The sequence below is a fragment of the Copadichromis virginalis genome, linkage group LG10 (assembly GCF_057382275.1).
Source record: "Copadichromis virginalis isolate Kocher_CV1m ecotype Utaka linkage group LG10, C_Virginalis_male_GT1.1, whole genome shotgun sequence".
In the NCBI taxonomy this organism is placed as follows: Eukaryota; Metazoa; Chordata; class Actinopteri; order Cichliformes; family Cichlidae; genus Copadichromis; species Copadichromis virginalis.
Window position 1 is genome coordinate 9244399 of NC_140627.1, and position 25590 is coordinate 9269988.

The 25590-nt window shown below is 38.5% G+C and overlaps 1 protein-coding gene across 4 annotated transcripts in view; it reads right to left on the bottom strand.

Annotated features, from left to right (window-relative positions):
* Positions 1-25590, bottom strand: part of specc1 (sperm antigen with calponin homology and coiled-coil domains 1) — a 79136-nt gene that overhangs the window by 51124 nt on the left and 2422 nt on the right. For 2 of the 4 annotated variants that reach the window (XM_085469702.1, XM_085469700.1), the window contains exons 2-3: positions 12210-12391; positions 11946-12081 (exon numbers count right to left, since the gene is read on the bottom strand). In XM_085469702.1, coding sequence (XP_085325828.1) covers positions 11946-12081; positions 12210-12368 — 295 coding nt within the window. In that variant the 5' untranslated portion in view covers positions 12369-12391. Of the gene's footprint in view, positions 1-509; positions 904-11945; positions 12082-12209; positions 12392-16385; positions 16580-25590 lie in introns of those variants that run through there. The other 2 variants (XM_085469701.1, XM_085469703.1) reach the window with 2 other exon arrangements.

A 25590-nucleotide genomic window follows, 5' to 3' on the forward strand; every position in this document is an offset into this window, starting at 1 on the left:
AAGCTTAAGATGTGAAATGTCCTGGTTGTCTGAAGATCAGCACAAAGTGCTGCTGAGAGCAGTTCAGAGGGACTGAAATAGGAATCTTACAGTGGCACAATGAACTCGGGGATGTGAGCGTAATGATCTCCTCTGGCAGGTTCCCTCATGCTTACTGACAGGCAAACCTAACTCGGTACTTGCCCTTCGCATATATACAAACACAGATCTGTGCTGTCTGACTAAATGCAGAAACACACCAGATCCAAAACCACACAGACATAACGTAGAAGAAGAAAGCAGCAACAAACTTGTAACACGCTTAAACAGCTTCTGTAGCTCCAGGCCACATTCAGCCAGCGCTACAGTCAGCACTCATTAATCAGGACTTGTCTGTTAAATGTACTTACATATTGCAAATAGTATTTAGAAATAGTCCATCTTTCTTGGTTTGTTTGTTTTTTTAACTGAGAAGACAAACGAAACACAAAGATGTGATGCTGAGGTAAACCACGATACAAGAAGCAGACCTGACTCCGTTTCCTCCTGCCTCCCTGCTTGGTTCCCCATGTTGGTCCGCTCCGCCGCTCCCACACTCCACACCAGGGCAGACTAATCCAAGAGTCCGTGGCTGCGGGGGTAGAGGTGTGTGCGCGCGCACGAGTGGTGGGCTTGTTTCTTCTGTTCAGCACCCAAAATCAGCACCACATAGAGAGGACGCAATAAGAGATGTGAAATCCTTCTTATTCTTCCTTCTTTTCTCCTCTCTTTGCCAGGACTATACGAGTCTGTGTGTCTGCATGAGCATGTGTGAGGAGACGGGCTGCTGTCCCATCAATGAGTGAGTGTACGTGAAAGCGTGCGAGTTTGTCCTCCAGGATGGTGACAGTTTGTCACACTGGCAGGCGGGCAGGCAGGGAGCGTCGTGTGCACCTCATTATAGTACTGATGACTGGAATCAGCTCAGAGGAGGCGTGGCTTCCTCAGCCAGACACAAACCCCCCCCGCAGAAACACACACTTTAACACACCTCCTCTCTCTGCTGCCAGTCAGTTTACTCTCACTAGTACCAGCTGAACAATGGAGAGATGATCTGTCCCTCAGTGGAACAAAAAAGGACAAGTATGAGCCAAAGAAGAGGGTGGAGGGAAGTAGGAAGGAAAGAGAAGCAGGAGCAAAGGAAAGGCAACATTTGTAATTTTTGGCAGATGGTGGCAGCTTGTCTTTTCTTTTCAAACTTTCTTCCATGCCTGCTCCCACATACAGATTTATAAAAATATAAAGAAGAGAAAAGTCTTCAAAAATGGGAAAAGGAGATGCGGGTGTGAGGAGTGTGTGTCAGGGGCCACCACAAGCTTTCACTAGCATTTTCCCTACAGTGCACCCAGCAGGGAACAATAGCATGTGCATGTATGTGGGTTCACCTACATGTAAAAAGCTGGGAGGGGGTGATGGTCTAGCTTTGGTGTTTGTTCTGTCTTCTCTCATTCACAATATAAGTACAAAACTGTAAAGGAGAATAAAGTATGATCAACTATAGTAGCCTCTTCTTTAGGCTCCTAAATGTTGAATAGATTAGAATATACCTGTGTGTCAAAATAGCCTGTACTCTAATATGTAAGATCTGACTCTGAGACCCCAAAACATCAAATGCACATGGATGTATTTCTTCAAAATTAACATTCATTTTTGCTGCACTATATTTTTTTTTTAAGCTACACGTGACACAGATAAGCACTGATATTTTTAGGAGTATGAGAGTCTCTGTTGCATAAGCTGAGAGCTGCTGGATTATTTTCTTTCTGCTCAAAAGAACTGTAGAAATGTACTGATAAGCAGAATAATAATGCAAAGGTCATTTATAGTTGTGCATTTTTAGTTGAATATAGTTTTGAATTAGAAAATATTATTAACAGAGAAGCCATTTAAAAATTCTCTAGTAGCTGCAAGGAAGATCTAGTTTGCTACACGATTCTGCCCACGTCAGCCTGAATATTCAGCCCTTTGATACAACACTGTACGGGTCTTTTCATATCATATGATTGTTGCATAAACTGCTTATACAGCTTCCTCTTCCTTTCCTAATATTTTCTTCTCTCCTCTTGGAGCAGCACATCCACCTTGGTAAACAAACATGCCTCTAATCCAACTAAGAATGTTCTCCTCACTGCAGGATGTTCATCTCTGCGGGTCCAAGAGACCCCTTTCAAAATTTGGCAAGACCACTGCTCTTTGTCTAGTGTCTTTCGGTGACTCGCTGGGGTCACGGGCTTCTACACAGAGGAATTTCAAACTTTGAGCCAAAACTCTGGCCAGCAAACCTAAAAAGCGCAAAATGCATTTAGCCTGAGTTGATCCCAGATACAAGAGCAAAGCTATAACTGCTTAACGTAAGCTTCTTTTCCACTGTATGCAAAATAAATAGAGAACACAATCATACCGTTTTATGATCATTATGGGAGACAAAAGGAAGAGATAAACAGTAATGCTACTTTTTTTAATACTCTCTGTAGATACGGTAAGCATATACAGTCCTGTGAAAAAGTATCAGCCTCATGTCTTATGTTTTATGCATATTTCTCACACAGATCATCATCAGATCATGTTCAGATATTAGACAAGGTTAACCTGTGTAAATACCAAATTTGATTTTTGGATAATAATTTCATTTATTAGGGGACAAAAACTATTCAAAGCTACCCAGTCCTGTGTGAAAAAAGTATTTACTGCATTTCTTAAATCACAAATTAATTATAAATAAACACACTTTTATTTATAAAAGTTAAATTCACACCTGATTACTGAAAACTAGTTTAATCAAAGAATCCCCTAAATAGAACCTGTCTGACAAAGTGAAGCAGGGCAAAAGATCTCAAAAAGCAACACATCTTGCTACAAACGAAAGAAAAGGAAACAAAGTCACTGACATGTATCAATATGGAAATGAAGTGAACCACAGTGAGATCCATCTACATCCATCCACAAATGGAGAAACTGTGGAACAGTGATGAACTTTCCTTGGAGTGACTGCACTACCAAAATTACATCAAGGGCACATGTCATACATATTGCCTTGAAAAAACAGCAATTCATGTAAAACTAACACTAAATATTATAAAAAGAACATCATACCAACAGTCAAACATGGTGGTGGTAGTGTGATGGTCTGGGGATGCCTCACTGCTTCAGGACATGGATGACTTGTTATAATAGATGGAATCTATAATTCTGTATATAATTATAATTGCAGGGTTATAATTCTCTCTATAACCCTGATGGAGAGTGTCCAGTCATCAGTTTGTGCCCTGAAGCTTGGGTTATGTGGCAGGACAATCTGAAACACATCAGCACGTCCACCTCTGCATGGCTAACCCCCCCCCGGAAAATTACGATTTTTGGGACGACTTGGTCAAATGTTGCTTCTGCATGAGTTTGCACAGGGCATTCATGTTTAAAAAAACAAAAACAAACAAAAACAAACAAACAAAAAAAAAAAAAAACGCTGCACAACAAGAAGGGTGGAACAAAATTCCTCCACATTGACATGAATGACTCACTGGAAGTTATCACAAATACTTGATTTGCAGGTCTTGCTGATAAGAGTAGCACAACCAGTTTTTAGGTATAGGAGCCAATTACTTTTTCACATAGGGGCAGGCAGATTTAGATAGCTTTTTTCTTTATTGAATGAAATCATCATAGGAGATTTCTTATATAAATAAATTGATTTGAGCCATGTAAACACTGAATTATATTGTAAAGGTGCAAAACTGTGTCATCATATCATATTATTGCCATATTCATATCATATCTTGCCTTTTGTATTTCAGGTTATCTTTGTGTATTATTAATTACGGCTTGATGATCCGAAACATGTAAGTGTGACAAATATAAAAATAAAAAACCCACTAAGGAATCAGGAAGAGTGCAAATACTTTTTCACTGCACTGTATGTCTCACGGCTTTTCATTGTGTGTCTGTTTGCTATGGCTGACTGCTTATGCTGAATGAGGTGCCTCAGTGGACTGTAACACGTTTGATTAATTTATCTGACATGTACTGTATGAGGAGTTCTAGGACCATACCAGTTTTCCTCCTGCCTGACGCAAGCAGACAGGGCCCTGCTGGGACCATGTGCTATGGCTGAGTGTGGTGTCTGGGTTGTGCATAGTAAAATTTACAGACAGTATGGGGTCCATAGTACCTGAAGCACACCTCTGTCTCCTGGCTCTGCAGATCATTGACCCTTAACCATTATCTGACATCTTCTTTTTCTTCAGACAGTGAATTCAGGCACTATTAGAAAACTGACACAAGCTATAAACTCATTAATAGAAAACAAAGTCAAACTCTATCAGGTTTAGCCAGCCAACCTCAACTCCATCACTGTATGACAGGCAAGTTCACAAAGAAGACACTGGATGTTAATGAATAACTATAGTATTCACACTAATAATGAAAACTTGTCTCTTGTAAATCATCTGCCTCCACCCAAAGAGTATTCCTCGAGTAGTGCTGATCATCACACCAATAACCTTTGCATAGCCCACCTATAAAAATACCCTCCCTCTATGAGAAAGCTTGTCAGTATAGTCTCCTGAGTTACACTGGGAAAGCACTGCACTGACATGTCATTAGGAGAATTGCAGAAGAAACACAAAACACATTAAGGTGTCTGTACTTAAAAATGTCCCGCTCTCAAAAACTCCTCATGTTGGTTGGAGTCGTCAACCTTGATGTAAAAAGCGACACAGCCTACAAAATCTACACAAAGGGAGTAAGAATGAGATACGATCCGATATGAGATCAAATACGGCAATAATATGACATGATGACAAAGTCTTGCACTTTTACAATACAATTCAGCTCAAATCAATTTATATAAGAAATCTCCTATGATATTGGCTGGCACATTATCGCAGGTATAACACATGATGACAATTAGATATATTAGATAAAAATGTATAAGAAAGCATCATATATGCATGTACAATGACTACAGCTACAGTACATCTCAAACCTATTTATACAACAAACCTACATTACATTATTATATTAATAAGAGATAACATCTTATGACAGTCATTGCTACTTATAAAGTCAGTGTTGCTCAATCTCTCTCACTGGTATAACCACTAAACATCACGTGACATGAAAACATGTGATCAATAAAGGATAAATTAAGGTGGATAAATCCAGGAGTAAAGCAATGTGAATTTTGTCTAATAATAACATTAATATTACAAAATATCATAATAAATATTAGATTACGATAATCGGATATTTAAAAAAACAAAACAAAACAAACAAAAAAAAAAAAAACACAACAACAACAACAACAACCCCTAACTAAACAAGAACTCTGATCACATCAGTGACCAGAGTGAACACATTGGCTGCACAGATGTGAAAGAAAGCTGTGATCCTTAGATGCTCCCATTTATAAAGTTATGCATTTTCAGTCCCGAACATGCTTTTTATTTATAGAGCAGGGCAGCTTCATCTCCCCTGTTCTTGCTCACTCCACAGGGACCCCTCTGAGTGAAAGCTTTACTGAATTATTGATTAGGAGTTTTAAATAAGTCATCAGGATGAGGCTGGGTTTTAACCCGTTGTCTAACAGCATGGCACAGTTGGTAAAGTGCCAGAGGGGATAAGGGGATAGACTCCATTAGCAAAAATAACAGTTTTGATTCATTACTATGACATGCTGTGAGGGTGGGCCACAGCTTGCATGGGACAGACAAAGGTGGGTTAAGACTGGCAGTCAGAGGAGCTTTTTTTAAGAGACTGCTGTGAGTGTGCCTCTGCCCCATGACTCCATATTTTTCCCCATTACATCTTCCCTACTCAGTATGACTCCATTCTCTCTAATCTTATGAAGTAATGCAGTGTTTCAAGCAGCTCCAGAGTGATGCATAATTTGCAATACAAACCCAATAACTAAGCAGATAATAACTACACAGAGATGATATTTTTTTTCAAAGATTATAATAAAACAGTTTAAATCTATTCAGTTCTATGGAAAGAAATATCACAGATCAGTTTCTAAAAAAAGACTGTAGACTGTTGCATGAAGGTGAATTTGCTCCCTAATTAGCGCAAGAATTATGTTGTTTATCTTCCAAAAGTGTGCACGATATCACATCTGACCCACTTCTCATGAATCTCCAAAAATAATAAATTATGCATTAGTTCTTATTCAACAATAATATTCTTTACTGACTTTTGCAAAAAAAAAAAATGAGGTTACCATATGGGACAAACGACTGTGCACTGCTTAATCGTTTCCAAAATCCACGTGTGTGTGTTTTCCTTTTTTTTTTTTTTTTTCCCTTTTCTTCTATTTTTTTTTTTTTTTTTTTTTTAAAGGAAACTGAAACCTGCCTGAAACCACGGGCCCAAAATATAGGTGAGAAAAGACTCAATTTACTGTTTGACGCATGTGATGACAGTTCTGCTGCAATGTGCCTTAGAGCCCAGTAAGCCTTGATAGCTTGATGGCTTCATGTCAGTACGTAATGTCACTTATTCGCTAGGGAGCAGCTCATGTGCTTATAACCCACATGAAAGCTGACGGTATCACTAAGGCAAGCCTGATGACACATTACAGCATCAAAGTCAACATTTTTATCCCAAAATGTCACAATGCAAATGTTGAATATTTCACTTCTCTGCACACTCAAAAAGTAAATCTTCTTCAAGCAGATATTTACTCTCCTTCCACATCAATAAATGCAAACATCCAAGACATTTCTGAGCATTACATCACAAACGGTTTGAAAGGCCACAAAGCATCACCCCAATCTATATTCAAAGCCTGTCATTCCCCGCTGTGAGACTATTTTGGAATTCTGATTTAGTATTGGAAGCAGCAAGCTAAATGATAATTGCCGAAAGCTGTATTCAGGGCTGACCATCGCTGCTATTTCATGTGTCACATTTCATTCTCAGCATGCTCAATGGCTTTGCTTTTTTGACACGTTTGACACATCCACTTGTGTATCTTCTTATGTCTTGACGTGCTCCGCCTCACTGCAGGTGCAGAACAACACAGATGGCCTGAAGGGAATCATACAGCAAAAACATCCACTCTTGTCACGTTTGTCCTACAACTACACACAAGGTCAGAATATGCCTGTTAGCCTGGGGTTCTTTTAAGAAGTTAATCTCAACTCAGTGAAAGCAGAGTTCATATTTTGATGAAATCTATTTGAAGAGACGAACATATTTGGGGATTTGGGCACATAAAAAAATGAAGATGATAAAATCTTTCAGATGTTTTCATTTCTGCACATGAACTAGACGCCAGTTAAGATCAGCAACTTGGCTGAAAAACAATCTAAGTGATCTTTGTGTTACACAAAAAGATTATATTTTCGCTGATATAAAACACAGTCTTACCCTCCTGACAACCAGCCTATTCATTTATGTCCTTTGTAACGGACACTTGTTTTTGCTCTTATTTTTGACTTATTCGAACTACCCTACCAAGTCCTGGTTTACTAAATAGAGGACATCCTGGGCTTTCCACTGATATCTTATCTGTTTTTTGGGTGGCCTCCTTTAGCTCCAAAGAGGCAGGAAATCACAAAAAAGTTCAATGGGAACATTCTTTTTTTCCTTGGTTCTCATTTGAATATGACAGCATCACAACCATATTTTAAAGAGGTTTTCCTCTACGGTATATCTCTGTATTCAAATGGAATTGGATACTAGAAATTTCCAAGCAAAACTAGGTCAAAGCAAGTTTGTAATGAATTTATCATGAATAGCATAAATTGGGCATCTGTTCTTGTCCTTGGGTGTGAAAATGCTTTGAAAAAGCAAACTTTGGTTAATTAGAGCTCAATCCGGTGAAAGCTGATCATGGTCTAATTGTGTATGAAAGAACTGAGAGCCTCACTTGGCTGTGGTTTCTGAGCTCCTCGGGAGTCTTTTGTCAAATAGAATTCAATTATCTGCGCTTCTGCACAAGAGCCCTTTGAAGAAGAAATTCACCAGAGCACAGCATCCACACACTGTTTGGATGGGCTGCCATAAACAAACACAGCTTTCTCCCACACTAAGGGTATGCACAACATTAATTACTGCAAACAAATCCCTGTCATTATCACCCATCATATTTGTTCTACATGTAATATGCATTTTGCCATCATGTAGCTGTTCTGTTTAATAGCCAATGCAAAGTTTAATATCACCACACAAGGTCATGGATAACAAGATACTTGCATTTGAATTTACTAAAAGGTAAAAAGTACTACACTGAGCCACCATATGCTCCCCAATTAGCATTGATCATTTAGTCAACACCATCTTAGCGCTAAAACTAAACCTAACATTCAACCTAGACATCTTTCAGTCTGGGCAGAATGTCCTATTTCAAACATTCAAATGTTCATTATATAGCTACTGCTGACCCTGTGCATTCTGTTATTGAATAGCCAAAATTTTAATCACAAATTTACAAATTTTTAATTTTTCCTCTCTATTTCATCCAAATACTTATCAATAAAATCTAAATTTTATGTAGTGAAATGTCTCACGAACCCCTAATACTTCTCAGCAGCTCTTACAATTATGCTCTTGTTTACACACCATATTTATTAAAAGCAGTGTTGTTGTACAAACCGGATTGCATAAAAGTTGGGACACTAAACAAATTGTGAATAAAAACTGAATGCAATGATGTGGCGATAGCAAATGTCAATATTTTATTCAGAATAGAACGTAGATGACAGATCAAAAGTTTAATCTGAGAAAATGTATAATTTCAAAGGAAAAATATGTTGATTCAAAATTACACGTTGTCAACAAATCCCAAAAAAGTTGGGACAAGCAGCAATAAGAGGCTGGAAAAAGTAAATTTGAGCATAACGAAGAGCTGGAAGACCAATTAACACTAATTAGGTTAATTGGCAACATGATTGGGTATAAAAAGAGCTTCTAAGAGTGGCAGTGTCTCTCAGAAGCCAAGATGGGTAAAGGATCACCAATTCCCACAATGTTGCGCAGAAAGATAGTGAAGCAATATCAGAAAGGTGTTACCCAGCGAAAAATTGCAAAGACTTTGCAGTTATCATCATCAACTGTACATAACATCATCCAAAGATTCAGAGAATCTGGAACAATCTCTGTGCGTAAGGGTCAAGGGCTACTGTGATACTGGATGCCCGTGATCTTCGGGCCCTTAAACGACACTGCACCACAAACAGGAATGCTACTGTAAAGGAAATCACAGAATGGGCTCAGGAATACTTCCAGAAACTATTGTCAGTGAACACAATCCACTGTGCCATCCGCCATTGCCAGCTGAAACTCTACAGTGCAAAGAAGAAGCCATTTCTAAGCAAGATCCACAAGCTCAGGCGTTTTCACTGGGCCAGGGATGATTTAAAATGGAGTGTGGCAAAATGGAAGACTGCTCTGTGGTCAGACGAGTCACGATTCGAAGTTCTTTTTGGAAATGTGGGACGCCATGTCATCCGGACCAAAGAAGACAAGGACAACCCAAGTTGTTATCAACGCTCAGTTCAGAAGCCTGCATCTCTGATGGTATGGGGTTGCATGAGTGTGTGTGGCATGGGCAGCTTGCATGTCTGGAAAGGCCCCATCAATGCAGAAAAATATATTCAGGTTCTGGAACAACATATGCTCCCATCCAGACGTCATCTCTTTCAGGGAAAACCCTGCATTTTTCAACAAGATAATGAGAGGCCACATTCTGCATCAATCACAACATCATTGCTGCGTAGGAGAAGGATCCGGGTACTGAAATGGCCAGTCTGCAGTCCAGATCTTTCACCTATTGAGAACATTTGGCGCATCATAAAGAGGAAGGTGCGACAAAGAAGGCCCAAGACGATTGAACAGTTAGAGGCCAGTATTAGACAAGAATGGGAGAGCATTCCTATTTCTAAACTTGAGAAACTGGTCTCCTCGGTCCCCAGACGTCTGTTGAGTGTTGTAAGAAGAAGGGGAGATGCCACACAGTGGTGAAAATGGCCTTGTCCCAACTTTTTTGGGATTTGTTGACACCATGATATTTTGAATCACCATATTTTCCCCTTAAAATGATAAATTTTCTCAGTTTCAACTTTTGTTCCATGATTTATGTTCTATTCTGAATAAAATATTGACATTTGCCATCTCCACACCGTTGCATTCAGTTTTTATTCACAATTTGTTTAGTGTCCCAACTTTTTTGGAATCCGGTTTGTAGCTGGAAAAATAAGACATCCTAAAATAGTACATCCTAGCAACATGTCTGACTGAGTATTTGTCTCAAACAGACTTATTATAGTTTTGTATTTTCTAATTAGTTTGTATTTTTATTTCATTTTGACTTTTCCTTTTTCAGTTCAGTTAGTTTACAGAGTGGATTTTCTTGTTTCAGTTTAGTTTTTATCATTTGAAAATGTTTAATTTTATTTTAGCTTTTATTAGTTCCAGTGTCAGTTTTAGTCTTTTTAATTATTGTATGCAGTAACCCACAGTTTTGTAGACATCCAAAATCTTAAGAAGCATATCCACCAATGTCTCATCAGGCAAGATGTAATAAATTTTGTTTTTACCAGACTAACAAAAACTTAAACTAAGGATATATTTTCTCTACCGAGGGCCAGTGCACAAAATGTGCAAAGGCCCAATTGGAATTGCTCTGTTTATTCTTTTTTATAATGCAAGTTTGTTTTCAAATTTCACAAATTGTTTCAGTTAGTTTAAATTTTTCTCAAACATCTATTTTTTTACTAAAATGTTTTTCATATCACAGTTTACAGTCTTAGTTTTGAGTTTCATTTTGTTAACTATAATAGCCTTTGTCCAAGTGCGTCTAAACATGTGATAGCCGTAGACAGAAAACTAAATGGCACTTGATGTAATCTAACATAATTTTGCCAACTGTAGAAATGTTTTCTTTGATTCATAAAAAAATTTGGATACTTATTAATTAAAAACAGATAAATAAATGAAATTTTGTGAACAATAAAGAGATCTTAATCCTCACTCTAACTGTGTAAAATGAAGACATTTCATAGGAAATGTCATGCATTCATTATGGTAATTGCTTCTTGGATTTACAGTTTCTGTCAATCTGCTGGTTGTATCAGCTCTCCTCTGACTCTGGTCTTCAGATTTGGGGAAATGAGGTCTGCCACAAGAACAGTGGATATTAGCTCAAGGAACTTAAGTCATCTTTTGCTAATGAAAATGCAAACAAACAGAAAAACAAACAAACACAAAACTCTACAACTAACAAACACCATGTTGAAGTTAATGTTAATTACACTTTTGCATTTTTAAAGTTGAAGTTTCACTATTTTTTATCATTTGCCCAAAGAGATTAAAAATAAATACAAGGACATTAACATATAAACAGCTAAATATACTGTTTATTCCAGTCCCACTTCAGATTTGGTATTATCAATCCACATAGTTATATTAGTATCCCCCCATCACTCAACCTTGACCTCTCCTCAAACCCAATTTCATCCAAAACATATCCTGCTGTTCAATTTGCTGAGCAGATGTGAGAAGAGACAGGTCATGAATCTGTCCAGTATCTAATGTTTGGACCAAAAGCTTGAGAGTCTCAGTACTTGGCCACCTGCACCTCACTAGTACCAACAAATTGTGAAAAAGAATATAGATACAAAAAATAAATGAATAAAAAGGGTAAGAAATAAAAAGAAGCATTTGTGAAGCTGCCAGTTCCCACCAGTAACTGGGAACCCATAACAGACAACTTTAGTAATGAAATGTGGCCCTCTAGTGGCTGCAAATAGTTAGCTCTTCAACTCTGACACAAAATATGCACTCTATGAATAAGAGTGCATATTTAATTAATATGTACTCTTAATTATAATAATTTATGAAGACATGCATCCTTTTCCTTTCATATTTTATACTGGGTCTTTTTTTCTCCTAAGGAAAGTTTCTAAAACTAGTTGTTGAAAGTGTCCCACCTGACAAGCTGCGAGGGCGGGCCTCAGCGAGATCAGAAATGGCTCCTGTAGTCACAGTCTTCTTCATCCGGGAACCGGAGGCAGTAGCTCCTGGTGGAGGCTTTGTCAAGGCATCATCACTGCTGGCTCTTTTCAGCTAAAAACACATCTGCGCTTAGTAAAAGTCATGCAAGTCTAATAAAGTTCTTCTTAATGTTTTGACATGCTTTTATTTAAACCAACATTAGCAGGGTTAATCTGTGTATCACTGCACCTGTGACTTACCTTGCTAAGGCGCTGATCTGAGGCCAACGTGTTGGAGGATCTGGAGGTCTTCATGGCTGAGGAGGTGGTGGAGGCAGAGGACGTTGAGGGGGCCTGCCTTACTCGTTCCTGGAGTCCAGGCTTGGGCAGCCCCACTTTGGTGGCGCCCGCTTTCATCATGGCTAGGTGTCAGCGGACTACACCTGAAAAAAAGTCCAGACAAAAGCGGAAGTTATTCAATATGGTAAAACGATAATGAATAATAGATAATAGCATTAGTCTAAGTATGTAGGATCTGCAGTAGGTGGGCAGATTTTCCCAACAGATGGTCAGGACAGACTTGGTCAAGGCTGCTTTGTTTTAACCGCTGAGCTCTACTCCATCTCCCAGAGGCAGCAGTGAAATATGAACACGACTTGCCCTTTAATAGAAAAAGCAACTGAACAACAAACACAACTCTGAGAGCATGATATGACACCGCCTGAAGCCGCTTAGGCTTTTAGAAATCTTTACAGTCATTGTTATTGTGATTATTATTTTTATTTATATAGTTTATATATTTTTGTTATCATCATACTGTGTTCATCTTTATTTTTCATGTTCATGTTTCCATCTTTCCTCCATTTGTTTCTTTATTATGCTTTATTTAACTGATCTTAATTTACAATTATGTTTATCAAACACTAAACTTTAAAAGAATATTCGTAGAGTTCTGCTAAATACGCTAACACATACTCATTGGCTTTACTGTATGTGGATAGATCATGCCTACTGATGAGCCAGGAAAGACCCTGGATAATGTTTCCCTCCAGTACATATAAAAGGAAACCCTGAAAAATAGGCAGCACATTTTCCTCAGGTTATAAGATGACTATAATGGATTAGCACTGACATGTGATATTTATTACTGTTCCAAAAAATACTAGCCAGGAGGTGCCTCTGCAGCGAGCTTAAGTTATTTTAGCAGAAACACTATTGAGCCACTTCCTGTAGGAGGGAGGAGAAAGAACACAGTCTCTTATCTGATTTGTTCATACCAGCAGCACTGACCAAGACTCCACTTCATCTCCACACCAGTAGAAGTTACATATGCAGTGTGAAAATGGCAGAAGTGGCTGTATAAGAAATATGGTAAAAATAGGCCTTTTGCAATTTTTCTTATTTTCTGTCATATACAGGATATACTGAGATACGGTGTACTGATTTTGGATGTTCATGATAAACATGGCCAGTGTTTGAAGTAATGAAACACACGAAATACCTGTGAGCCAACAAACAAACAAACAAACTACAGGCATCAGACGTCTCTAAGCATCATGTCTAAGACACTTTTTGTTTTCCACTCTTGGATCATTACATTATCAAAAAGAGGGAATAACTCTTATACAATCTCAGAAGACACATAGCTACTCAAAACCATGAAATGATCAACTGCACCAAGGCTCGGTACAAGTTAATAAACTCATGCAAAGCTACTTGAGTAAAGTCCTGGGATAAAAATATGAAGCTGGAAAAGACACACACAACAGGCTCCCTTTAAAAGCAGCACAATAATATAATATGATGTGGTCAGGGTGACTGTTAAAGGTTTGCATTTGATGTGGGTAATGCGCTCATCTGAGCAGCTGAAGGAAATGGAGGTCAGAGTGCAAAGACAGAGCATACTGGTAAAAAGGTTCGGTAGCTCGCAAAGGGTTGGCTGACTTATTGATCGTGGTTGTGTGGTAACTTGATTATCTAAGAAGCAGAGGACTCTTGATGAGAATAGTACTCTCTAGTCACTTAAGCCTGTACAACCATGACTTCCCAACAGGAAGGCCACCTTTTTTCCCCCCTCCAGTCTCAACTATTTATACATTTTGTACTGCAGTGACTGAACTGCTGCATGTGTGTAGCAATTTAGAGCAGGACAAACGATGCTGCAGTAACGAGTAGTTGGCACATACTTAAGATAATTTCACACTGTAAGTACACTTTTAGGTGCTTAGGTACTGGTTAACAGCACAATATATTCAGTTGCTTTATTGACTGTATCAGAGCATGTGTTTTCCTGCTGGCCCATCATATGATACTTCGGGCCTCTCTAGGCAATATCCCATGACTAGCTCCTGCCTAGCCTAGCAGTCTAACACTTCAGCCGTGCTGTCTCACCTCCCCTCAGACACAGATTACATAGCTATGGCACCATTCTCTACAGAGCACAAGCTGTGCCTGTTTCTCAACCTGCCCTGAACACTTTGTAGGCTAAATGAGGAAGTGAGATACATTTGAGGATGTTTCAATCCAGGATGTATAATCGTGTTGCTGTTTTGTTTTTTGTATTTTTTTTTTTTTTTTTGGGGGGGGGGGGGGGGGGGGGGGCGGCTGTTACTATAAGGGAAGTAAAAGCTCTAGGCAAGCATTTTGAAAAGATAATAAATATGAAAGGATAAGTGTCTAAACTTTAACACTGATACATTTTGTTTCCACTTTCCTCGACCACTGCAGAAGTCTGCATATACAGTATGACCTTTCCATATTTCCTCTGCAGAGACAGGATTCTCAGGGGCCAGAGCCCTGTCCCACTTATCTTACAACGACCCAGTTGTGAAAACTAAAAGTCTTTGAGAGACAGCCAGAAGTAACTTTAAACTTGAACTAAAAACTAAGACAGTGAGAATCTCCCTGTAAACAGCACATTAGCCAAGAAAGATGACAGTCATTTAGTGGTTTTATTACACTGCATCTTGCTGAGTCTAATGAGACACATATGCTGGATGATGACATTATGACTTCTTCATGATTGGTAAAAAACTAAATATGGAATCTGCTCTAAAAAACAGCCATTTTTGAAAGGCAAATATAATTTGCAGTCACCACAGCAGTAAGTAATGGGTTGTCATCTGCCTTAATTATATTGCTTCCAAACTTGGCAAGATGATATAAAGGCTGAATATGAAACGGAGAGGAGGAGGAGTTTCTCCAAATTTCTGACAGTTGCTTCTAGACTGTGCTGCTAGAAGGAGATAAGAGGAAAGCAACTGACAGCAGTCATCAGTCTGGGCCTGGATAAAACAATCACATACACATCATGTGATCTGATAGAACTTCAGGAAAGAGGACAATGTGCTACCATTACAAAACCAAGAGAAGCACTGAAATCAGACCAAGATGAATTATATGAAAAGTCAACAAATTCAACCACACATCTTAATTTGAGGTTTGACAACTAACTTCCTGCATGCTTCCATTTCACTTAATCTCATAATTTAATCTTAATCTACTGCATACAAAATTCAATAATCTATTTTACTTTTGTTAGCTACATTATTAAATACAATCCCAAATGAAAGGAATTCATTTTACAAATATGTAACTTTGCCTGCTCAGCTTGCCATGACTACAAATAGTCTCCAATCATAGAGAAAAATCCACGCTAATGGATCTTTGCTCATTCTCTGCCCCTAAATACAGACTCTGAAAAAGTACAGGACAAGCAAACTGCTCTCCACTTCAAATATTTAGTGCATGTAGAATATAAATGAACTACTGCATCAATAACTCGCAGTGCATAAGAATGAAGATCCTGTCTATTCATTTTAAGCAAACCTTAATGAAAAAATGAAAACATAGGTTGAAACTGCAGGTCCTACAAAGGAGTGGCTGCAAAACTTGTTGCCTTCTTGTGATAAGACTCTGTTGCACAGAGTAAAGTCTGGTGTGACTGGATGCCACTGATACAAAGTTCCTTTTGCAGAGTTAAGCTAACGTATGTCTTTACCTCCAGACCATGGGCACTGACAAGACTGCTTCACTGACCAGCAGAAGCAGCAGCATGAATGATTCAAGAAATGATCAAATATAATGCTTCAAACCGCAATGGACACATAAGAAACAGAAAATAAGTTACTAGGTTAAATGTCACTCTGAATCATCACATCCTCTTGACTTCTTTCCTGTCTGGCTCTGTGGTTAGCAAAAAGGCTTGAGCTAAATAATATACAATAAGGATAACATATGGCATCCTCTGTTAGCCACTGTTTTTAAAACTTCCCTTCCAACAGATCATGGTGGTGAATTTACTAGGTTTAAACTATTCTATAGTCACCAATCTTATATTAAATTCAAAGTAAAATCATAGGAAGCTCTAAAAGAAGCGAGTAATGAAACAGTAATGGCAGATTGTTGACAAAACAAAAGACACAGCAGTTCACTTACGTTTTTGGTGCTGGGCGCTGTCCTATAGTCTACCTTGTGCCTGAGTTCCTTGCAGCAAAAATGAACAAAATATTTCTCTGTTGTTATGCTCTAAAGAGGCTGCGGGGGGAAATGCAGGGCCAGGAGCAATGGCTTTCACCTCCATACAGCAGTCAGGATGAGGAAGTACTGCAAGTTGCCAACTGCTGTGCTATGTGTGCTGTTGCCGCTTTCACTCTCTCATACAAAAGCAAATAAAGGAACTGTCTCAGCCATGGGCAAGTTGTTCTCCTCTCAGTTTTTCCAGACAGCATGAAAGGGGGGGGGGGGGGAGAAAAAAAAAAAAAAAAAAAAAAAAATCTGGGATAGGCTGGAAAATGTACAACATTCAGATTTATTTAACCTGAAACTGTATGTTGTGAAAGAGAGCATCAGTAGTTTTTTTTTTTTTTTTTTTTTTTAAAAACATGCTACTGGAAATAGATTCTGGAAACAGATTTATGATACTGTTGTGCACAGTTTATTTCTAAGTTATCTGTAGGCTTTATACACATAAATAATGGCCACTGACACTGACAAAGCCAATCTTTGTCTCAGAAACACACCAAAATATGAGGGCGGCTGATTTGTGGAGGGGTCAGCATTTTATGCTCTCCCATACTGATGTAATTTGGATCCCACAATGTACAGCATGCCAAGGCCGTGGAGCATGTGGGCAGAGTGTACGGCACTCTGGGCTGGGCTGGAACAGGCTCCAGTTTGTGGCAAGTGGCAAACTGAGGAACTTGGTCTGACCACACCCTTATGCCACCACAAAACCTGCCTTTTAAAAAGGGGGATTCAGAGAGTGTAGTAACAGTTGAGTTAGATGCTCAACATTTTTTTTTTTTTTTTTTTTAAAAAGGCACGCAGTTTCACACTCAGATTCCAAGTGTGATTGATATACATCTGACAAAAACATGCTTTCGACGACATGGATTCTGATACTACCATTGTCACTCCCTACATCATAAATTACAGCCTTCTAGTGTCACAACGCCACTTTATTCCCATGATTATTCACCATGGGTGGTGACCTGTGTCATTATTGGACCTAACTACCTAACCATGACCATACGACTGTCTTTTTAAATCCTATATTTTGATGCTGCAAACAGAGTTAACTTCTTTTCTTCAATATTCATCAGATGACTGTAAAGGTTCTAATTAGCAATGGTAACCATGTTTTCTATCAACATCTATTCTTAATGGATTGTTGTAACACTGAGCATTGCAATACACTAAGTCATGAATCAATCTCTCTTTATTCCAAATTACACAGGAATGCAGAATACTTTATAATAAAATGAACCAAAGGACAGACGTAATTAGGCAACCCAATGTATTCCAAATCCAGCAAGTCGTAGACAAGTTTAATTTAGTTGCTAAGAGCGATTGCTTTTACTTTAAAGGCAAATGTTCTCCATTTCCAGTTTGCATTGCCTTACTTAAGTTTCCATACAGCTCAGAGAGTAGATAGCAAATGTTCGTAGACAACTTTGTGCGTTTCATGCAAACTACAAGAAACTTTTCTAGTGTCTCAAGCAATGACAAGGATCTGGCCCCTCCACTAAATTTCCTGGACTTTTGAAAGCCCTAGCCTCCAAGCAGGGACTTTTTAGAAGTAGAAAAATACCCAGGACTTAATTTAAACATTAGTTTCCACAGTGGAAACAAAGCTTTCATGCTCCCAGGGGAAAGTTCCTGCAGTGGTAAAGTGGGAAGATTGTTTACTGTCTTTTTCTTCTTCCCATACATACCTTGTCATCAGCTTCTCCTTTTTATCTACAACTGAGAATATTTTCCAAGACGGTGCTGCTTACTTGGAGTAAACAAGAAAATAAACTGTGAAGGTGAAAATAAGGAGGCCTATGACTAATTATGATGACTATTTTTTTCAGCCATACAACAGTTGCCTTGCACATCAGGACGTTCCTATGAATTTCTGACCAAAATAAGCTTCCTTGCCATCTGCATAAAATTAAAACCAAACATGCAAATGTTAAATATGCAAGCAGGAAGTTGCAGACCCCTGGAGTATGAACCATGTCAAACATTAATAAATAATGATGGTACATAAAACCATGTGGCTGGTTGCTCAGTGGGTGACACGTCTGTCAGGGGAATTCCTGTCATCATATAATACAAGAGGCCAGGCAGACAGACTTCTGAATACCACAGTTCTCTCATAAAACTAAATGCAGGCACACAATACAGTAAACACCAAATGCTTGTCCTCCTCTTCCTTTTCCACCTTCTGTGTAGAGGAAAAAGCACTGAGTCAGAATCTCCACGAAGACACAACACTGTCACATGGGATGTAAAAATAAATACAAGATGTTCAATGATTCAGTCGAGCATGTCTAAAAATACAGCATTTTCCATCATCACTTGGCATTTGAAAATTGAAACTGCTCACAAAATTAGCCTAAGGCAAATAGTCGGAGAATTACAGGATTACACAATCAACATAAAATTAACTTAGACTAACATGAAAAAGGAATATTAGTAACAGTCCAAACAAACTTGACTATGGCTAGATCCCAGTTTCAAGATGTGGAAGCTAGCTTAGAAAATAACAAAGTAGCTTAACACAATGAAAAAGTTACAAATGTCAGTGTTGTCAAATCTCTGAAATAGACATTTCTAAGAAGAATGAGGTGTGATTTCATTATGTATATAATACTATACTGTTGAGGGGCAGGCAGTCTGGTTTTTCATTTTATTGGGGGAAATAACATTAGACTGTTTTTGATAAAGCCTTTATGTTTAACCTTCTTGGTAATACTGTATCTGAGAATCTGATCCAAACCACACCAGCGCCAAGATTCATGGATTATATTAGCAGTTGCTAGTCACTACTGATGTAGCAACTGGTGAAACCTAATATAGCAATGATGACGTCTATCATTGGAAGCTACTTGGATGCTAATCATAGTAGCGAAAGAGCACTGTAACTAAGCTTCTTACAAATGAAAGCAGAGATTATCTGTGTGTCACTGCTGCTGCTGATATTAGTGATATCTCATTACCATAACAGCAGCTGAACAAATTTCCATCTGCATTACAGCTAATAAACAGATAGCTTTTTTTTTTTTTTTTAAAGCATACAACACTCCCAAATTAAAAGCTATTTTACTTTAAGATAGAGAAAGTAATACAAAGTTGCTAGTGGAGTTGACAATACACATCCAGGAAATTTTCACCTCCCACCCATGCAAAAATTGATTCATTTTGTCTGACCACCCTAGCATATCCAAAGCATCTGTGTGGCACCTGGATGTTGCAAAGCGACGTGTGCAAAGTCATTATATGGGCTAAAGTGAAACAGGAAGTGAGTGGGATTAGCTCGTATCCCACGCTGTGAGATAGTCTTTGTTCTCCCCCTGTGTTCCCCCTTTAGAGGAAAGAGATGTGAAACTAGGATGCAAAAAGCTGTATTAGAGGGTTTCCGGCAAAGTTTTACACAACATACTAGAGTAAATGTGACATTTTTGTACTGTGAGCGACTTGTAAGAACTGAATGTAGCAAAATCATGATGTAAAAAAAAACAAAAAAAACACTAAAATTAGCACAGCTGTACAAATATAAACAGAGTAAAAGCTAAAACCATACTGGAGTGAATGTAGGAGACTTAACCTACAGCTTGAAATAGTTTCATATACAACAAGAAACTCCACTACCCTTACAGTATTATACCGCACCGATGCTCAACTAAAACCCAGAAAAACTACTTCTCACCATCTGGATATTAAATAGACTAAAGATTATAGCTGATGTTGAATCATCACTTTTTTAGTTCAGTACAAGATGGGAAGAAAGTAGAGCTATTCAGCAAAGTGCTGTGTCGACAATTTCCTTTGATCTGGACCCAGATCAATATAACGCTTGCCTGGTCTGTTTACAACATGGCCTCCCAAACGAATCACTTTTTGAATATATGCTCATATTGAGAAGCCCAGTTCCCAGTGTTTATGTCTGATACAGTATTCACACACTGAAAATATCCTAATTTAAATACAGTGGCATAAGCTCCAATATTTGGTCTTCACTTGTGTACTTACTAACTTTTCAAGTACATGTTGTTTATTGTCATCTCTCTCATAATCAGAGTCCACAGTAAAATGACATGACTTTAAATGTATATGATACTACATGAAACAGTAAACATGCAGAGCGGAAAAAAAAAAAAAAGACTAAAAATAAAGCTTGTTCCCATTTCATAAATAAATAAATACAACTACATAATAGTTATGGTATCAGAACAACTAATTAGAAAATTACAACAGTCATCAAAGCAATCATCAGAAAACTTGACTTTCCAAATCTGTTCAGCTCAGCTATCTGAACCATGGTTTGGTACATACCATGTTATTTTAAGGGGTGGAGGGGGGGGGGAGAAGTAAACTCCATTAATCTGATGGATTTCCATTTAACTCTCTTCATAGCGCCACCGAACCTTTTAGCATAAACACCAAGCACATGGTTGGTGTTTATGCTAAACACCAAGCACATGCTTAATTAACTTATCATCCCAGCAAACATACAGTCATTATCTCCTCAGTGAAAACTGGTCATGATAACGGTAAAAACTGTGTTACTGATGGATAAATGTTTATTTCAACATCCAACACTGGTCCAGTGAGACCATCTTTTACAAAGCAACAAACAACAGTGATATTAATGCATGAAGAAATTAAATGTACATATTCTTGTTTTTCTTAACCCAAGCACATTTGCTTGACAGCTAATTCTATCAATAAACACTTGTAAGAAGGCAGCACACAAGATTTTTTGTACATAAGCACGCTAGTATTACAGAGCCTGCTTTTTTTTTTTTCAATACAAACACTTTTACCTAGATATATATTCTGTCTTATTTGTTCTACAATTATCTTAAGATGTCTGGTATGGTTTTTAGGGCAAGAGCTCAGGAGCGCAGTTGAGGCACAACATGCTGAGGGAAATCAACAAAAACTTCTGCCATAATTCTGGATAAATTTTTGACCAACGATATCTAGGTAATGTAGAAGTAATACATCCAGAAGACCTTAAGGTTGCGTCTCTGATGTTGGCACAACTTTAATTTTGCAACAACTTTTCAATACTGTGTCACTAAAGTGTCACTAAAAATTGTTAGCCGACAGTTTTTAAACATGGAAATGTTTGCTCAGATTACGTATGCTGCACAAGAATTTCCTAATCATAGATTCTCAACCTAGAAACACACTTAAACAATATTTCATTACATACCATAGTTTTAAAAAAGTACAATTAATATCCTATAAATTAGCTCCAGATGTTAGGCAAGCACTCTGTTGGTAACACAGCACTATTAGTAAGAGCTCAAGAGTACGCTTTGAAATGAAGAGATGCTGTATTGCAAAGCAAGAACTCAGTCTCAGTTTTAGGATGTCAAACTTCCATATTACGGTTGTCAACAATCAGGGTAAATCCCCTTAATGCTGCAACTTAAGTTAGCCACCCTCTGAACATACATGTTCATAAATTAATTATATTCTTAATGTTTCCTCTAAGGAAATATAGGTTTATAAAGTTAACCCTTCAAAAACTAGTGTATCAATATCAGAACAATCACTATACACAGTGAATAACTGAGGTATTCACTGTGCCACATCACAGCAGTTACAGTCATCCATTATTTCCCAAAAACCTGCTCTGTCCTCGATTCGTCGGTGATACAGGAGCATGAGCTGAGCTAGATACAGTCTTCATGCATATTTCATCTGGTCCATCCTCCGTTTCATCTTTCTCAGAGCAAGGCTCCCTCGAGGGGCTAACTTCCTGCTCTGATGGTGTCAAAGTTCTTTTCTAATATACAGCCAGTCAAAGCCACGTTGCAAAAAACTTCAGCTACTTTTCAGTCTGTCCTGGCTGGCTACATGTACAATGAGTGGGCGGATTCCATAGAAACACTAGCATAGCATCCAAGATGACTGTGAGAGAATAAAAAAAACAGACCTCAGTAGCTTTCCACAATGGAACACCGTAGTATTAGTACCACTGACTAGAAATTCTGTCCAACCCAAGAGGAGGCTTCCTCTCTGCGCCTTTTGATTTTGCAACAGTACACAGACTTGTTGCATCAGAGCTATTTAATGTGAACAGTGGGTGTGACCATTTTAATTTGTATGGAGACTGAAAGCTATTACAATGGTTCAGACATCTTTCAAATACCAAGCAAACATCATAATGACACTCCCCGTGTATGCATAAACATCACACATGTGAACTGGCCTGTCCTGTCCTCTCCTCAAAATAGCTCAGTAGCTTATTTTATTTGTCCATTCTAGAGCTGGATATTACACTTTTGAAAAGCACAGCTGTTGTTGTCAGGAGGGAGGGCAGGCAAAAAAGCCTGATATTTGTGTAAAGACCATATCTGCGCTTCACCTCAGATCTGGTCCAAATGACCCATTTATAAAAACAGAAGCATTCCTTTGAGGCACTCAGTTAGACTGCGATGCTTGTCAAGAATGCAATCAGTTTCCTGGACAGTAATCAACTAAAAACAGCCAAAAAGAAAAGTATTCTTAGAGTTACCTTCTTAATTGAATGCTCTCAGACAAACGTAGTGCAATGGCTTTTAGTCACTAGCGTTTTGATAGATTGAGCATTAGCTTAAGGAGGAAAAAAAAAAAAAAGCAAAGAGAAAGTTGCTCCTGGGAATAATGTGAAGGCTGGAATCCAACTGTGCCTCTACAAAGGAAAAGTTAAAATATCCCAGAATATAACAAGTTTCTCAGAAGGCACGTGGACTACCAGAAACAAAGGTTTCTGTTTATTCAACTGATTGAATCCCACTGCAGTACTCATTTCTGCTCCAATCATCCAATCTCTTCCCTATCTCCTCAATTAAATTCTCCTCTATTGCAGTAAAGGACATGCCACTCCAACTGTACATACAGGCCAGACCTTGCCTCTTGAGGACGAATAAGAACCATTTTGTTCTCAGATGAGTGTGTGCAAGTGTGTCAGGGATAGAAAAGAGCTGACTGACCACACCAGGCTTAGAACTGGCTTTCCATTTTATATTAGCATTGGCACCATATTAGAGTTTTAGAGCTATTCTTGACATAGACAAGAGGGTCAAAACGCATAGCAATAAATTTTAAATGAATGGTTACAAAGAGAGAGCGCTCTGGGAAATAGACCTTAAAAGCACAAACAGTTATTCAAGCTATACTTTAGCTGTATGACAACACAACACCCTGCAGTTCTGACTCAAACTGGAACTGTGAACTATACTCAGACAGATCTGCTCTTATTTAACACTTAATTTGAACTGATACAGACCCTGAGCTTCATTTTCATTTGAATCTTTAAACCTTTCTTAATATAATCAATTTAATTTAAAGCCACATAACACATTGATTTGTTTATTCCCAGTGACGTTACACAAAAATGTATGCAAAGGAAAGTGTTGCCAAGGTGATCGCTTTATGAACAAGCCCACAGTCTAAACATTGACATGCACAGGCTTTAAAAACAACACATACTTTCTATTTTACATGGACATAGACTCTCTCTTCCTCAAGCTACAATGTGTCCACAGAGTTATAGATGAGGCAGATATTCACATATTTTGAAAAGCTTCCTAACTGGTTCCATCTTTTACAGAATTGTCCCTCCTCACTATTGAATTGACAATATGGTTTAAACTACACCAAGGACCTGCAATACTCACCAATGACCCACACTTGACTTCTGAAACAATGCCAGATGGCTATTCAGTTATTCCCCTTAACCTCTACCCAACATTGCTTTTCTAAATATGCTGCAACTCAACAGCAGAAGGAAAGGGTACAAAATGAATTTGGAAAGCTTCTATCAGTGGTCCTTGAAATGTTTCAACTTTTTTGCAGTCCATCTGATAATCTAAAAATTAGTAGAATTTTTTATGACTCTGAAACAGAACAAAATATGGAAAACTAAATCTTGACTTTAATGTTTTTCACAGCATTGCAATATATTTAGAAATTAAAATTATAGTATCTATTGACAGCCACCAAGCTACCTTTTAGGGGAGCTGGAGGTTTGGACAGTGTACATATGAATTAAGATGTTACTGATGTCTTAAGGTTTACACCGAGTCAGCAGTTCTTAATTATCGTGGTACGTCATTCCCAATGAAGTAACCTGGCAAAATATCTGTGATGAGGGCTTACCTGATTAAGCATAGCGGACTAAGATCACTGTAATTACTGCCTTTCACTGTTTTTAATCATCAGAACCAGAAAACCCTAGGGATTAATAAAGTATTATGCTTCTGATTACTAAATCAGGAAAAGGTTACTCCAGTGCAGACTCATTTCACACAGCATGTTCATCTGGACGTAGCGTTTTCAGTGGGAGAAACGTTTCGTCACTCATCCAAGTGACTTCTTCAGTCTCAGCTGACTGCAGGTTTCCCCAAATCTTATAAAAAGTACATTTCGATCGTGGCTCAAGAGTTGGGAGTTCGCCTTGTAATCGGAAGGTTGCCGGTTCGAGCCCCGGCTTGGACAGTCTCGGTCGTTGTGTCCTTGGGCAAAACACTTACCTACTGGTGGTGGTCAGAGGACCCGGTGGCGCCAGTGTCCGGCAGCCTCGCCCCTGTCTGTGCGCCCCAGGGTGGCTGTGGCTACAATGTAGCTTGCCATCACCAGTGTGTGGATGATTGGATGTGTAAAGCGCATTGGGGTCCTTGAGGACTAGTAAAGCGCTATACAAATACAGGCCATTTACCATTTGCATAATGACTGAAACCAGCAGTCACAGTGGGCTGGGAGGTCAGTTGCGTCATCGTAATTATGCAAATTCCCATGACCATTGATCAACAACCACTGATCAATGGAGAGAATGACCATGAGTACCATTCAAAGAGAGTTGGGGAATGGCTGCAATCACAGCATTGTAAGGGTGAGGGAAGTTTAAAAAAAAATAAAAAAAATCAACTGACAAAGAATCACCACTGGAGGCTCTAAAAGGGTTCCAAGTACCTCTACGGCAAAGATGGCAATCCTATTAGTTCTGTCTTTTTTCTGGCTTGCACTGATCAGACAACATTAAAACCCCCAGCCCTAATATGCGCCCTCATTGTGAGAGCACACAAGCTCTGACCCATTACAATATGCACATGACCTCTGTGGTGTTTGGCACTGGGATGTTGGCAGCAAATCCTCT